The 17,318-nt window shown below is 41.8% G+C and overlaps 1 protein-coding gene across 1 annotated transcript; it reads left to right on the top strand.

Annotated features, from left to right (window-relative positions):
- Positions 1-239: 239 nt before the first annotated feature.
- bltp3a (bridge-like lipid transfer protein family member 3A) lies at positions 240-16,814 on the top strand. The gene is made up of 21 exons (XM_069140426.1): positions 240-443; positions 3,094-3,256; positions 4,041-4,079; positions 4,299-4,390; positions 4,473-4,662; positions 4,966-5,106; positions 5,233-5,403; positions 5,796-5,976; positions 6,152-6,238; positions 6,783-6,956; positions 7,732-7,877; positions 9,090-9,231; positions 9,524-9,717; positions 9,821-11,043; positions 11,170-11,354; positions 11,439-11,578; positions 11,725-11,875; positions 12,247-12,512; positions 12,755-12,863; positions 13,047-13,138; positions 13,979-16,814. The coding sequence occupies exons 1-21, from the start codon at positions 400-402 to the stop codon at positions 14,072-14,074; spliced, it is 4,026 nt and encodes a 1,341-aa protein (XP_068996527.1). The 5' UTR covers positions 240-399; the 3' UTR covers positions 14,075-16,814.
- The last annotated feature ends 504 nt before the right edge of the window (positions 16,815-17,318 follow it).

Here is a 17,318-nt window from a genome sequence, read left to right as displayed (position 1 = left end):
AGATCCGCGTTGCCTTAACAGTAAGTGTAATTTTATTTCTAGTTTGATTAAATAGTTTACATCATCTGCTCATAACACCCCCTGTGTTCCCATAAACACCCAGCAGGGGGCAGCATCGTGTTGTTGGAGCTTCTGTGTTTTCTTGTGCCGAGCAGAGCGTGCGCGCGCCCGCGTGAGCGTGGAAGGGGAGGAGGGAGGGAGAGGGGGGGGGTCAGCTGTTGTCCGGCGTTGCAGCCAGGGTTGAACTGTGCTATGCTGTGCTGTGCCGTGCCGTGCCAGCAGCGGCTAACAAGATGCACACGCCTAGTGCAGCGTACAGTATAGAGGCACCTGCGAGCTAACACATGTTTATTTAAGTGTCAAGCCCGCCGACACTGTTCGACACGAGCGGCAGCAGAAATGGCTGGGATTATTAAAAAGCAAATCCTGAAACATTTGTCAAGGTAAGTGCCATGTTTGGTTGGTTTTTTTGTGTGTGTCTTAGCCGGTTAGCTCAGCTGGGTGATGGTTTTAACGTTACCGGTCGCAACATAACACAACGTTTGTGGCTCTTTAGATTTAGCTGGCTGGATTGGTTTACGAATAACGGCAGGGGAATGAACGGGGACAGTGAACGCACCACACCGCCTTAAACTGCACGACAATAACATTACTTTCCCGACCATGTATGAGCGTAATGGGTTTCATACTACCTACATTTGAAATGTGTTTGTTTTTTTAACATACCCCACTGTCTTCACATGTCACTGAGGTCCCACCGTACTAAATTTCATAATTACGTTATCGTGGAAATGAAAGCTGGCATCCTGTCGTCTTCAGTGAGCCCGTGTATCTGTGTGAAGTGAATAACGGAGGCTTGTTAGTTATTTCTTAAAAATATATTTTTTTGTTTTTTGTTTTTTTTGAATGAAATCATGCTCAGTGCGTCTTTAAAATCACAGCTTCCCCTCCAGCACAAAGGAAGGAAAAAAAATCATTGTCTGCACAGGGGAAGTTACGGTGTTGCCTTTTTATATTTGTCCTGAACAAACAGGTATGTTTGAACGCAGATTATTAGGGTAGTAAAAGACATTCTTTATTTCTCTATTTCTCTATTTCTAGGTATTTCTAGCTTGTGCATTCATGAATGACAAAATTAGTATTGACATCTGACGTTTGCTGCCAGAATTGTCAGTGACGCTTCTTGTCTTATTGCCATTTACAGTGTGTGGACCCATTTTGCCTGTGTTGCATCCCGATATACAAATATTGTATTGCAGTAACCTTCAGCATTCAGCAACAGTATTTTCTATAAAGCCTGCTATTTTGTGATGTATAGTCTCCTTTTTTTTTTTTTTTTTTTTTTTTTTTTTTTTTTTTTTTTTTTTAGGTTTTATTGCCAGAGAATGTGTTGTTTCCTTTGCATTGAGTTGGGCACTGCTGATAGTTGTTAAGAAATTAATTTGGGTTGTAAAGCAATTGTGAAATGTGTTTAAAAGGTCTAGTTAGATGGGGGTTAAAGGCTGAAGTTGATCTTGAGCCTGAACAATAGATGTCTCCTCAATCGGAGGCTTTCTTTTTGACTGTCTGCTACTCTCCTCCTCTTAGTTGTCTCTGTCTCTGAATAATTAAAGCAAGTTTTTGCAGCAGAGGGGACACGGTGGAAACGTATCTGGAAGGTAGACAGACAGGCACATTAATGTTGCTGACCACGGCGTGGTCTATAATTTGAAATGGTCCGAGCATCTTTTCAGTTAAATTGCATCCTGCTGTCAACAATAATCACGTTAAGTAATTCTGAGTTTATCCTTTCATTCTGTGGCTGACTCAATTTATCAGTAGCCACATAACAGTATGGTCGTTTTAAGATGACCAACGTGATGACAAGGGTGAAGTTGTATATCTGACCCTGGTATGTTGTACCTGCAGTGCATCCATTTTAATGTTAAGAATTGGTACATGTATAAATTCCTATCTGCTGAATATTTTGGTTTAAATATACAGACGGAGTCCAAAACTGACCAAACAGTACTTTGTCAACCACTTTTAGATTGTCGGATTAAAATCGACTATTTCAAGGCTGATTCTTAAATGCTAATTGTTTGAATACGGTTTTGGTATGTTTTGATTGTAAAAACCAATCAGTTGGTGATTTTGGCCACGCTTGTACAATGTGATTCTCTCAAGCCATGAATAAACTGTGGAATTTTGGAACTTGTTAAACCACGCTAATCTCAGCAAATAGCATGTATCACTGATTTTATGAGTGAAAACACCGCTATATTCTTTGGTCTAATGTGGGTCTTAAGCCTATAAATCATTCTTAAAAATCGTTCATCTACCAGACTAAAAGACAATCGTATTAGACGACCCAACGTTGAACCTTTGAGTCTAAGCTATTTTGTGATTTGACACGTGTACTTGGTCTTTGCTACAGGCTTCATTAAAAGGCCTGGTGTGTCGGGGTTAATGTGAACAGTTCAGTTTTAGAAAGGTAATAGACCAGATTTGATCCACAATAGATTTAGTCGTTATTTTGTTGCTCAATACGAGAAGGAAGCTTAACCTATGACTGGCTTATCAGGTTGATCAGGATTAGCATGGCATCAGAGCTGACAATATTATGCGTTACAATTGAATTAATATCAATTTCTAGACTGCGAGCTACACCCTATAGCTCGATCAAATGACGCTTAGTCTGCTCGTCTTGGTTAATGTCTGAAATGTTACAGGGATTTAGCAGAGCAGTGTTCACTCATGTGGCGTATGAGAGGGTTAACCAATTTAACAAATCAATTTGCCCAGATTGCTGATATCTTCACCCTGTGTGGGTTTCAGTCTATTCCTGGCTGCTGGCTACATTAGCACCGTCGGAGAGGTTACCCTCGACTGTGAGCACAGCTGTGTGACTCTAGTAAGGCTTGTGAGGAAGCTACGGGTCCTCAGGATGACTCATTCAGTTTCACTACTTCAAAAACATCTGCATAATTCAATCTGGGGTATTTCTGTTTTCCTGACCATCAGTGACGTATGCTGGTGTTTCCCTCATAAAACGTATATGAACTTGTGTATTTTCACCTTAAAACATTTACCTTTTTTTTACCGTTTTCTCAGGTTCACCAAGAATCTGTCCCCAGACAAGATCAACCTGAGTACGCTGAAGGGGGAAGGGCAGCTGTCAAACCTTGAGCTCGATGAAGAGGTTTTGCAGAACATGCTTGACCTGCCTACCTGGCTGGCTGTCACTCGGGTCTACTGCAACAAAGCTGCAATCAGGGTATGTTATTATGACTAGTCTAACCTAAATGTGTAGCTGGCCTGACAGGAGAGGCTGTCTCCCTTTTCTAATAAGACTATTGAAAAATGTGTTATTGTCCTATAGTTCATTTTTAAACCACACAAAAATATTCTGTCTGTTAATTTCCACAGAGCTTGTGTTTGACATTCAGTGGTAGAGGAAATGAGTAGTGGCAGTACCACAAAGATAAGCACTGCTAGAGGCACCACTGAGAACATCATGATCCTTTAGACCAGTGCTGGTTGTTCATAATAGACAAGCAAGCCATGATTCATAGGGACACAAAAGGCCAGAGGCTAGAGAGATCCTGAGATATCCTGGCTTGTGTACATTGAGCTGTCAGGAAGACTGGGTTGTGTTCCCAAATAATCCCAAACAGTTTTCCAATGTTGTACAGAGTATCACTTTAAACTGCTCCGCTTCTTGTCCTTACAATTGTCATTCCAGTGTTCGAAGTAGAATCTTGAATAATTAGTTTTGAGCCCTCAGAGGTCAGTGTTGGGTTAAACTCTGTTGTCCTTACACAGGATGCCATGATATGTCGCACTTCAGTATTTGCATCCGTTGACTTAATAGATGTGATGTTAAGACATTTTAAGTTATTTGTTACACTGAAATATTACAGCCTAATAGTTTTTGTAGTAGCTGCTGTGTCATGTTGCAGGAGCTTGCTGCTCACCGTGCCCAGTGAATGATAAACAGCGCAGGATGCTGTGGCAAGTGTTTGTGACTGACTCTGTTGACCTTGCTGTCCTCTTTTCAGATACAATGGACAAAGTTGAAAACAAGCCCCATCTGCCTGGTAAGAACAATGTTATTTCTGTCCTTCTCCACAGTTCTTGCATATTTCTGCAACACTAAACTTCCCCCAGGCTTTTAATCCAAAATAACTCTGGCTATGACTGTAGTAGTATCCTGTAACCATCAGTATTCTCTTTATGCTCTTATCCATAGTACATGTTTGGCTACTTCTTTACTTCTACTTGCTGGGTGCTGGCTGAATGTTTCCTCTTTTGTGTAGTTCTTGGATAAGGTAGAGGTAGAGATGAGGACGTGTGAAGAGCCTCGTCCACCCAATGGCCCTTCTCCTATCGCCATAACAGCCGGCCAGAGGTAAGCCTTCATTAATCTTGTATTGACTCGACATATTTAAAGTTGAATACTGCACTACAATCCACGTCATGTGTATTTACAGTGAGTACGGCTTTGCTGAGAAAGTGGTAGAGGGCATGTCTGTGAAGATCAACTCCATTACCATCAAGGTGCAGGCTCGTGCCTTCCACGCCTCCTTCGAGCTCTGGCAGCTACAGGGCAACAGCCTCAACCCCAAATGGCAGCGCAGTGACCTTCGCTACACCCGCATCACTTTCCCAAAGAGAGGAGAGGTACCGGGCAGCACACTGTTATTTCCCTCCTCAAATAGCTTTAACACTCTGCTGTCTCACGTTCATGCAATGCCCTCCTGAATACAATGTACCAGATAAGTCATGTGTGCTCAGTGTGCCTGCAGTGAATCATTTAAGTCAAATGTTTTGTCTGCATTAGCTGCAGTGACTATTTTGAGGACTTGTAATACACCTAAAAGGAAATGCGTCCCAAATAAGTGTGTGATCCTGCTGTTTTTTTTGGTCTGTGTGTTCATGTTTGATCATAGCTTGATGGATTTATATTTTTATTGTTTCATTCAGGTGTTGACGTTCAAAGAAATTAACTGGCAGAGTCTAAGAATTGAGGCAGATGCTATTGAGAGCGATGACCAGGACCTCGGCAGCACGCCATTACGTCTCATCACCAACCAGGGACGCATCCGCATTGCTCTAAAACGCAGAGTAAGACCACATTCGTACCATTCGTTTACTTTTCTGTCACAGAAGTGGTGACAGATCACAAATGAGAAACCATCTAAATTGCAAATGATTTGTCACAAGTCTTTATGTCCTCATTGTTCTGCCCAGATAAAGGACTGCAATGTGCTGGCATCCAAGCTGCTTTTCATTCTGGACGACCTGTTGTGGGTGCTGACAGACTCTCAGCTCAAAGCCATCATCCATTACGCCAAATCTCTCAGCGAGGCCATGGAGAAGTCTGCACAGCAGAGAAAGAACATGACTGCTGAATCCTTGCAGGTCTCTTCTCCTTCCTACTTTCTGCTTTTTTTTTTTTTAATACTTTTTTTTTTTTTTTTTCAAACAAACTCAGCTCTTAAATTTTGTACACACTGGGGGCATCTTTTCATGCAAATAATCTGTTATTTTAGTCCTAGCAACAGATATAGCGTGTGAAACATATGATATATAAATAAAGTTATGTTACTAAAAGTAAGACACAGTCACTGATGTAAAGACAAACTCAAAGAGCGTTTAACTCAAAATTAGTTGGCACAAAACTACTTCTGGGTACAGTATGGCTCCTATGCGGTATCGGTCAAGCTTGTTTTTGTTGTTTAGCAAGATATATTCGCTTAATTTTGTCAAATTATCAGTAATTTAGATGTTTCAATGCCTCTTCTGATGTTTAGACTGCTCCGCCATCTCCTGGCTTCCACAGCCTGTGGACAGAACCCCCACCCGCTCCTGCAAGCACCGCCAACAACATGAGCGAAAACTTTGATCACTACGATGTCAAGGAGTCTTCTTACCACACCTTCATATCACGCTTGGACTTACACATATGCAACGACAGTTCGTCAACGGATGAAGGTTAGATGGAAGTAGCGGTCTTTACTGTCTTCTAACTCAAGTATATCTATGATGTGTTCTTTCAACATGAGGCTTAAGATTGTATGCTCAAAAATGTTCCTGAAATACAGCAAATTGTTTGAAGGATAATTACGGTCAGGCTGGTCGTTAACAGCTTTCTTGTAATATTGTATAGACGAAACTCCTCCACCGGGCTTGCAGGGTGCCATGCAGCTAACCTTCAGGAAGCTGGGTTTTGACTACTACCCCGTCCACAGACCTGGTGAGTGTGAGGATTGGTTCTTTCTCTGACTGTTTTTAATGGCAGTTCACCCCGAGGCTCTGCACACTGTACGACAGAGTTCATTCAGGACTAGCTGTTAGGAGGATTACTATTCAAGCAGACTAATGGAGGGACTGAGTGTGCCCAGTGCCTTTATTCTCTGTGGAATCCCTGAAAGTGTTGAACGCACAACTGCAAAGTCGCCTCTGGAGCCGATGAAGGTCGATTAAACAAAGTTAGAAAAACATGCTGTCATTTAGTTTTTGTGTTCGATTAAGAATTACAGCTCTTTGAAGTGAATACGAAATACAGAAAAATGTCTGTTCACACAATACAAGATTGTGAACAATATCTAAATATTGTGCGCACATATTTATGAATACCGGCTTTGAAAATTATTCGGACCTCTTTGCTTTTATGTGTTTTATGTCTTGTTGGCTTAAATCTTGGAAAAGAGAATATATCCCACCATTTTCAGATGAACTCATCATGTGTTTTGTGCTAATTCAGTAACTGCATTTTTGTTGTTGCTGCTCCTGCACAGCTGATGGGTGTCGTCACTGGGAACGCCACAGCGGAGCCATGGAGGCTCACGCCCAGTGGGCTGGGAAACTGCTGCAGGAGTACCAGAAGAGAGCAGAGGCCTCTGGGTTCCCTGGGCCAAACGTCCCTGAGGAGCCCCTGCCAGACAACGAGTCCCCTGCAAAGACAGTTCAAGGTATGAATGCGGAAATCACAGTTTTCTCATTGTTGTTGCTGAATTTTATTTTTATTATTTTCTTTCTGACTCCTAAACACAAAATTATAGATGTATGAATGTTCATGACATTGACTGAAAGCGACTCTACGGTAAAGGAAATAGTTCCAAAATGGGAAGCAACTTCAGTAATGTGGAAGTAGTGATATTATTTTAGTTCCATATCGCCCACCTCTAATTGTCAGTAGTAATTTCACAAAACAACTTTACCTCAAGGTTCACTTAGTAGCCTCTTTTTCAAGCTTCCAACCATCTCACATCACACCTTAGTAGCAGATAGAGTTGTCACAGTTGCCATGGAAAGAAGTTCAATTCAATTCAATTCAATTTCATTAATGCAGCGCCAAATCACAACACAGGTTATTTCATGGCACTTAACACGTTAAAGTCCTTGCAGCAGAACTTTACAGCATTAAACAGAGAAACCCAACAATTCAACAATTCCCACGTAAGCTAGGAGGGAAAAAACTCCCCTTTAAGGGAGAAAAACCTCCAACAAAGGGAAGGAAAAAGTCCCTCTTAACAGGAAGAAACCTCCGACAGAACCAAAACATGACCAAGATATGACAATCACCATGCAAACCAACATTTCCATCAGCAGCAGTAACATTTTAATAAGACACAAATCCTGAAAGGTAAACACATTTTTTAACATCTGTATTATGATCTTGCTTTTAAAGAAGTAAGCTTTTTTCATATGTAACTGAGTGTTTACTCTCCCATTTACAAACTTTAGATGGACAGTCGAGTCCCAAGTCGACATCCTCACGCAAAGAGCGGTCAACCAGCAGTAGCTCAGCAACGGGTCCTCCAGAGTCATCGCTGAAGCGGCTGCGATCTAGCTGTGTGGTGATCAGGATGGATGACGTGGACATTCACCAGGCAAGCTTTTATCATCCTCTGATTTGATTTACCTGCTCCAGTAGAAGCCCCTCTCCACATTAGGTGGAGCGAGAGGCTTCTGTTCCACAGTGGAAGCAGTCAGCAGAAAAGGCTGGAGCTCAGTTTAATTCAGATGTTTTAAGCAGCGACCAACCAAACACAGGTTTTTGACTTATTTTTGGGATATTATTATAATTGTGTTATATTTTGGATTCATGATCACTGTAGCAAGCCAGAGACGGTTTTAATATTAAGGAGAGAGGCCTGTCAGCCAGCAGCCACACAACTGTAGCATAGAACAGACAAAATATCAAAACATTCACATAAAAGTATATTCACAGATGTGGTCGCCTGCTTCCTCTTGTGGTCTGCTGCATGTACAGCACAGACGGCATGATTAGTTAGTCAAAGTGTTTTTTTCTGTGATGAAAATCAACATGCTTGACATACTTTTACTACAGTAAACAACATTTGTATTTTTAGGTAGAACAAAATCATGTAACTAATTAGCTACAGTGTGCTCATCACTTGCAGTTAGTTAAAATCCAAAAAAAAAGGCACATCCAATCAGCAGCCTTGGAGGCATCTGCCTGACAGGTCTCACAGAAGCAACAAAAGTGTCTTTCATCCCAGCTGTCTGATATGTTTGATCTGATGGCTGATTTGATGGTGACTGATGAATTCTTGGCATCAAATTTCCTGCATTCCTTGTGAACTGAAGCAGTTTTAACAAACACAGCGTTGTAAGAATTCAGTGTTTCAGGTAAAATGTGAGTAAAAATAGAATAATCCCATACGTGTCACTTCTCCTGGCTGCTGCAGAGCCTCTCATCTTGAACTGAGAAAACCCCTGCTGCATCAAATTACTTTCTCAGGCTGCTTCTGTATTTGCATTTTGAACATTTCACACTATTCATCATGAAAGAGCATCAAATTTCCAAGGTTATTTTAAGTTTAAGATGCTTGTAGTTCCCCATTTAATAGAGCAACAGACACCCAGGGGAAACTGTAATGTCTTGTCCCCACCTTCATATTGTGACAGGAAACCACAGATGTTCACACTCAGGTGGTTTAGTTCTGTTTTCTCAAACATACTTCGACTTTTGTTTAGTAATAGAGTGTCTTTGTTTGTTATTTTGTCATGAAAGAACCAGATAAAACACCATTGATTAATAATATTTCCCTTACCGCCCTATTTTTGTACACATTCAGGTGTCTACAAGAGGCCGTCAAAACAGGAAGACCCAGTCTTTATTATCCTGTAACCGTAAAGCCATGCGTTTACCAGACAACGTACCAGCAGTTCATCTGCAGTTCACTGAGTACTACTTCTCTGACAACCCCAGTTTACCAGGTAATCGGTATGCTGTATTTAACGGTACTTTTATCTTTTTGTTCATATTTAAAGTTCATATTTGTGAGGGAAAGGTATTTCATCTTTACTCACATATTGTCCAAAGTATTTTTTATAGAACTTATTTTATGTCCACAGTAATGATTCAGACCTCTCCATGTGCTTCTGCTTTGTTACATTTGTATTACAGAAACTTAATTCATTTTCAACCTTCTAATAGTATGTTTTTATCAATTATGTCTGTGTGTTGACCCAGTTTATCAGAATATCATATCTTTTTTCCTCCTTGCAGTTCCCACCTCCAACCTGTATGCCCAGTTAAACGGCCTCCAGCTCTGTGTGGACCCGGCCAGCGTGCTGTGGATCAATCTGTTTTCCAGGGGTCTCCTGCACACCCTGGATCAGGTCAAAGCTTTCTACCATTTGCAAGACAGTAATAAGGTGGAAGAACATGTACACATCCGCATGGATGCATCTCAACTTAAGGTAAATACTCAGCTGTGTTTACATTATTAATGTTTTCTGTTTGTAGTTCTTGTTGCAACATGTATGCAAGTCTCAGGCTGTAAATGTTTTCTTTCTTTTATAGCTGATAATTCCCTTGGATTCGTCCATATTGGACCATCCGGAACGTCCACAGTCCCTTTCTGTTACTGTACCTCAGATGACTGTGAGTAACACCCGTCACTGCCCTCATGGCTCCAGAGCTGACCTCAACACTACCTGTGACAGGTTTGCCAGCTGCCCTTTCTTCCAGTCCACACCACCTTGCCCTTACCCCAGAGACCTGAGTGCCTTCCACCCCCTTCCCTCCGCCTTCCTTCAGCACTACCAAGACACGGAGCCCCAACCTCTGGACCGGAAGCAGCTACGATCCCGGGATGTCTGGTCTGTCAATCTGTCCCGTGTTGCACTAGGTTTTGATGGAGCACGGAGATCCCCCAAAGGCAAATCCCAGCCTTTTGTTGAGCCCTTTGCCGTGTCTGTGTGGATGTGTAAGCCATCTGCCTTCAAAAGCGGTTCATTGTCTTCCTGCTCCAGCCCCGCCAGAGCCCACCAACCCTCCTCAGAGCAGGAGGCTCCACAGGAAGAGGCTTCGCTTGCTTCTATCCACTTCCTGGCCCACACCATCACCCCAGTGAAGATGTGGCTCAACCACTACCAGTATGTTGCTCTGCTGAGGATGAAGGATGCCATGGCCCGATTAGGGGCAGAGTTGGGCTGGGATATACGAGATGTTAAGCAGGCTCATGGCCAGAAGACAAAAGCAGCTACAGTATGCCTTGCCCTTCTGGTGGACTCAGTGGAATTGGGTCTACTTCTGCCACCAGTCAGCACAGAGCCAGAGGAAGAGGTCCCCCACACTCCAGAAACAGACAGCCCCAGCATAACAGACTCTGACATCTCCCCCACTCATCACTCTGTTGCTGTCCTGAAGGACAGCGGGTTAGAGAACGGCACCTCCTCCGTCAATACTGCGTTTGATCAGGAAGAACAAGACGGGGTGGTAGAGGAGGCATACGAGGCTGTGGAGGAGGGGCCGGAGGGCAACGGACTGACTACCCAGGAGGACACCCCTGTCCTCTCACCTCCCCTCTCACCTGGACAGTCCTTCGTCCTCTCCCGCCAACCGTCATCCTTCAGCCTGGAGGGAGAGCTGTCAAGCGCCATTAATGTCACCAAGGACGTGACCAAAGATGCCATTAGTGCCTCGCTGGACCTGACCAAAGGGGCGTTTTCAATAACAAAGGACGCCTTTAGCATGCTGAGTCGGGGCTCCGGGATGAGCAAATTGTTCAGTCCGCAGGCAAAGTAAGTGCTGCTTCTCTCCTGCTGGGCTGCTGGCAACCTAAGTGTTTCTGCGTCTGGAACCATACTGTGCACCCCATGCTTTTACTGGCTGCTCCTTAATGGCTGTGTGTGTTTGTGTGTTGTTAGGGAACAGGTTCAGCGTTCAGTAGAGTCCTCCCCCTCCGTGACTTCCAGTCTTCGCCACCAAAAAATTCAGCAATCACCTTCCCAGCATTCCATCGATAGTGCTATCATGGATGGCAGCCTGCCTGATGAAAACATATCAATGGACAGTGATTTCAGCGACAATTTTGTTCATCTCATGGACTCAGGTGTTTAAATATGACCAATATTTTAAAGGAATTTCTCTGAATTACACAGGTGACATCTACTACAAGTTTGTGTCATGTTTCCAGAGTCGGGTATGGAGTCCATGCGTCCCAACAGCACACGTGCGGGGAGTCGAGGCAGCCTCGTCACAGGGACAGAGGGAGGCTCGTCAGCTGATCTCAGCAGCTCCCTGTCCCAAAGTACTGAGGACGTGTCTCAGGACATGGTGGGTTACTACGGTCATATAGCAAAGGTCATGGTTAGATTGAATTTGTCATTAAAGTTGCAGTATTTTTCTGAACAACAATTAATTCCATGTTTAATTTCACATGCAAATCTACATTGGTTTAAATGTGATGTCCTGTCGTACAGTCCTCGGTGTTGGTCCTGATCCTGAATAAAACAGCTTGTACCATGGAGGTAAATGGAGAAGACCAAGTTGTGGCTGTCGCAGCGCAGAATCTGACCCCTGTTCAGATGGGTAACATCAGGCTGCTGGACCTGCTGACTGGTCTCACACAAGGTAACCTGGATTGTTGCTGTCAGGCTACAACTCGAATTACTTCTCTTTGTTTCCCAAGTAGATGCTACATCTTTCTGCCTCCTCAGTAGGTTACTAATCATACGCAGGAAAAGCCTATATTTAGATTTTGTCTGTATATTTTTATTTTTTTGAATTGGCATCCTTAATTTCAAAGGGTAATTACCACGATGGAATATGTAATTTATGCATCAACCTTTATGTTGTAAAAATCTGAATATGGTTACTACATATGTGCACATTTTCTCAAGTTATAAAAAAGTTCATCATTGACAGTAAAGTATTCAGGATCTGGCTGCTGTGTAATGTTCCCACAATGCCTTACAAATGTATCTCTTCTTTTGTTTCCTCAGCTCCAGGTGAACTGGTCCAGAAGCAGGATAGGCAGACCGGCAGGGGCCCTCCAGTACTGTGCATGCGCGCAGAAATGGGCCCATCTGCAGCTCGACGCTCCGCTCTGGCTGAGTCGTTGGGCTTTGTGGACATGAGAGTGCAAGACTGCCGGGCAGACTTGTTAGCCTCAACAGTGGCTAACATCGGCCCTTTTCTGGAAGACGAATTCAGTGCTGAGGGTCAGCCAATGAAGTTACTCATCAGCAACGTCACCGTCAGTATGAAGGTAGGTCGATACTGTCATGATGACGGTGAGAAGTACACTTTGAATTTGATGATCGTTTAAGTACAAAATGCATCGTAGATTAGATATAAGTATCCTTTTCCTCATGAAAAACTCCACTGAATTAAGAAACTTAAAAAAAATCTTCTGTACAAAGGTTGAGGTCAGCGTTAAAGGACTGACGTGTTGAGGTATGTTTAACTGTTAAGACGCCCCCCCCCCCCTTTCTTTGTTGTTTTTTTTAGGATGATAGCCCTAAAATCTACCCAACAGCACCGCAATCAGTCCCATCCACATTCATCATTGATCAGCTGCTCCTCGAGCGGAGTGACGACGGCCTCATGAAAGTCAAAGGTGAGCAAGGAAATATCTTTTTAGCACTATGACAAATTCAAATCTTGTATTGTAGAAACACCCAAATACATGCAGGATCATGAACCTTAAAACCACAAGGACTCAACCTTACAGTATCGGCTGTCACAGCTTCACAGAAAGATGAACAGAAACTGATCATCACCATCTCCCCTCTGATTGCAGCTGCAGGTACAGACCCTAAAGCCTCAGCAGGTGTTCCTGTGACCGGCACGGACGATTCTAACAGCGCCTGCTCCGTCCAACAGCAGGCTGAGGTAGGGGAGACTCAAGCAGAACCGTAGACTGTCCTCCGTAGGCCTGAGTTTAGTGTGTCTGCAGACAGGAAATCCTAAATCTGACATGTAGCTTTTTTTCAATGAAATATGTTTTGGTTAAAAAAAAAAAATTGTCTTCAAGTTATAAGAAGTAGACTGTGATCCTTTCCAGATACAGTTCATAGAAAGATACTGAAGGTTTTTATATGTTTTTTTTTTTTTATAAAAGCAGGTTGATGATGAAATATGTTCTTTTAACCAAGCCCTAAAAAAACAGTACCATGTAAAGACATACACAAAACAAAACATATGACATACTAGAGCTGAGGTGTCAATTTGAAAATGAGTTTATGTAGTTGCTAATTATTATCCAGCGGACTATTTCTGCACCTGAATTTCTTAAAAAAAAATTGTTGGTTGCATATAGAAACAGGGTGCAAAAAACATCCCCCAAAATACACACCGAGCACATGTCCCCAGTAGTAGCGTTGTTCCTGTCCGTATCACAGCCTCAGTTTAAGGACAAGTGACTCTTTGTTTACTATTCAAATGTGTATGAAATTAGAAATCAAGTGACTCAAGATGATGCTGGCAAACCAACTTAGTGGTGTAATGTCACCAGTGCATCAACCATAAGGCTGTAAAGCTGAATTAGAATCGCAGTATCTCCTCATGTTTTAGATCTCCTGTCACTTACTTTTCAAGGTAAACGAAGCAGAAATGAGTAAACAGTATTATGTAATAGTATTGCAATTACACCCATTTCTGACAGTCAGAATCTGATATCAGCCCACATGGTGTGTAGCACCTGTTAATAATACTCCTCCCCTTGATTCCCAGCTCTGTGAGGCACAAGCTGCCCTCACTCAGGCCCTCAGAGAGAGAGAGCGCCTCCTTCTGGAAGTCAGGAAGCATGACCCCACGTTTACTCTCTGATCCTCTCCGTCTTTCACCTCTGAACCCGTCGCTGCTGAGGAATGGTGATGGGATGTGTCCGGCTGAATGTCAGGAACCAGCAGGACTCGTTCAAAGCGTGTCTGGACAGTGGACATGTTTAAAAAGAAGATGAATCCAGTACGTGCGGTTTGGATCACTTCCTACTTCCTATAACACACTGGTCACATTACATAAGAGACCCCTATAACAGGTACTAAAAGGGGAACCTAGTCAACTAACCTGTTGGTACTTTAACTGTACTGTTTTGTAAACTGGCAGTGTAGATATTCCTCACTGTTGTACTAAACACACATTGCTGCGGTTATTTCTCATCCAAATCCGTGTGGACAGTAGACTCATTGTGTGGTTTTAGTGTTCGTCACGCAGCATGCAAGATGATCAAGCTTTATTTCTCTCCGGTTGATTATTTGTGTTAGGGAAATCTTAAATCAAGCACATGCCAAAACCTCCTTTCACATGCACTGACACTGCCAGACAGCTGCTAGTCCATCGGTCTACATCTTCTACAATACATAACTGTCAAGCATGCTTAGTGAAGAGTGCTAATAAACATAAACAAATGGACAGTCATAGAGCTAGACTTGTAGATAACTTCTGTTTGGTGTAAAATAAGAGACCCGTGAGTTTCTTTTTATTTAACAGTATTGTGAAAAATGTGTTGTGAAAGGTAGAAAAAATAATGCACTTTTTTTTTTTTTAAATTAAAAAAAAAAAAAAAAAAAAAAAAGCAGGACTCCACTGCTTTCATGCAGAGATTAATGCATCTCAATTTCCACCTCAGTTGCTTTATCACCACGGTGGAATGGTTACACACTCGAATCAAGTTCTCAAGCCTTCTCAGAAAGCAGGTTGAATCACTCCCCAGTGTTATACTACTCTTTGAGTTGTTACAAGTTCTTTTGTACTGTTAAAACAATGTGCTCTGTGGTTGAATGTCCGCTACAGACGACGCGCCTTTTTTCCACCTCTCCACCCGGCTGCGGAGAGCAGGTTGCACAGCAGCATTGTTAGTGTTTTCATCCTAATTCTCTGGTCAAAAGAGGTTCGGGATTATAGCGGCTACCAGAGTTATAGTACTTAAACTCCTGAAAACGTGTTCACTAGCTTGCCAGGAAACAACTAAGATGGATAGTGTTGTTACGTCTGCACACACGTTCAATGTTTAATGGGCAGACATCATGGAGCTCATTCTTTATGTTGTTTTACTCGTGTTTATTTATTTACATTTGTCAGTGTGGTGGGTTTTTTTTTGTGTTGTTGTTGGATCTGATTTACTGCAGTGTATTAAAGCCATATCAATCAAAGAAAGTGACATTTTAAAAACGGTACCGGTGATATATATTCACAAAATTTACTACAAAACCTAGTATTTGTCCGTTTATTTCATCCTGGTCTGCTACAGATTTGTATTTATTCGGCCAGTTCTATTTAACATTTCTGTCACTTTGCTTTATTCAGGCATAAATCTGTTTCATGCATGGATTTAAACAATAATGGATTTGTTCAACAAGATGACAGTGTATTGATTTTATGAGTGCTTTTATGAAAGTCATCTCTCTGTCATTTACTAGTGTTGTATTGTTACATCAGTGGTTTGGGTTTTTGCCTTTGCAGGTACGTTATTTATTCTAATGGTTGCAAAGCTGTTACGTTAACAGATCATCAAATCTTTCACTTCAAGTCATAATGATCCCAGGGTACTTGGGAGACCTCTGGTGGCAGTGACCTGTCAGTGCAGGCTCCATTATTATTATTATTATTATTTATAATTTCCTTCTATTTTTGTGAACTGTGGTTGCCTTGCAAGCTATAAATGACACAAATGCATTCTTAAGGAGGAATGTAATCTATGTAAGCAATAGAAAGACACCTTTGGTTTAAACAAAAACAGCAACACTACACATTTCTTAGTTCTTGAGAGGACAAATTACCTGTCTAAATGTTGTCTTTAAATGTTTCCCCTTCTGCTGCATGTGAAGTTAAAACACTCTCAATGGGTTGGTGTAATAAAGCAGACATACTGCCCTTAGCCTCAGTATCACCCTTCGGTGTGATATTTTTCTTAGCTTTTGGTGTTTGTTTTTGCATGGCCTTAGTAGACAAAGATACATTGGTACGGATTTAAACGTGCCATCCTATATGCAACATGTAGCTCTGTGGTTTTCCCAGTTTCCCTCTCCTCAGTGTTAAGTAGCATCTCTATTCCACAAAAACAACAACAACAAAAAAACAACTGGTTCTTTGAGTTAAATCTGCTCATAACCGGTTACAATAGACGTTCTTTGCACTCCAGAGCAGGCCAGGGTTTCCTTGACAATGTAGTTGTTACCCAGTGTGCCATGCGTAAAGGAGATGGACAGAGAGGGAAGCCAGACATTTCAAAGTGTGTCGTTCTCTCGTTCTCGATGCATGTACTGAAGTGAAGCTATATTTATGCCTCGTGGTTTACTTGCACTCGTGTGGTAAATTCACTGGAAATTGCACTCGTTTTAATGTAGTCACTTCAGAGGGTTACGGGAGTCATTGTGAAATCTTTTTAAATGGCGCAAGCGTTGGGAGACTCTGTGGACAGTGTTTTTTTGTCAGTTGTGTAGAATATCACTGAATTTTGTAATGTCTTCATCACTTCATTGAGACCAATATAAAGCTGGTTCTGTGAACCAAAGCGAGTCTGTAGAAAATATTTTAAAAGTGTAAAAATAAATAATTGATGAACACATTTTTGGTTGTACATTTGAGTTTTAACAGAGAATCTATTGCTTTTTTTTGTTTGTTTTGTTGCCATAACAAAAGTTATGATGGTTATTTTACTGGTATGATCCATAGTTTGACTTTAACCTTGATAAATCTTACAATATTTCCAAATAACACTTTTGCTCACAAATGTAAAAAATTTGCAATAAGACAAATAAGAGTCACATTTTTCAAGAACCACTTTTCCAATGAACCTAGAAAAAACTTAAATTATCTCTGTAGCAAGTCCAAACTATTTCCAGTTTAGCTCAATAATACACATTGTAAAACGTGCTGGAGGGAGTTTTGTGATAACTATATGTGTATGTATAGTATATCGATTGCAGAAAAGGATTTTAACAGATCAGAGCCCATTTGAAATGTCAGTCAAAATGAAAATCTGAGTGCGCCTTTACTGCTGTCAAAAAAAAAGTATGTATTTAATTTGAACTTAACAAACATCACAATTTTCCCAACAAAAAAAAATTTA

Source organism: Embiotoca jacksoni, unplaced genomic scaffold (assembly GCF_022577435.1).
Source record: "Embiotoca jacksoni isolate LCO1_2020_lvr unplaced genomic scaffold, fEmbJac1.0.p SCAF_9, whole genome shotgun sequence".
Taxonomy (NCBI): domain Eukaryota; kingdom Metazoa; phylum Chordata; class Actinopteri; family Embiotocidae; genus Embiotoca; species Embiotoca jacksoni.
This window is presented reverse-complemented; position numbering and strand designations above follow the sequence as displayed.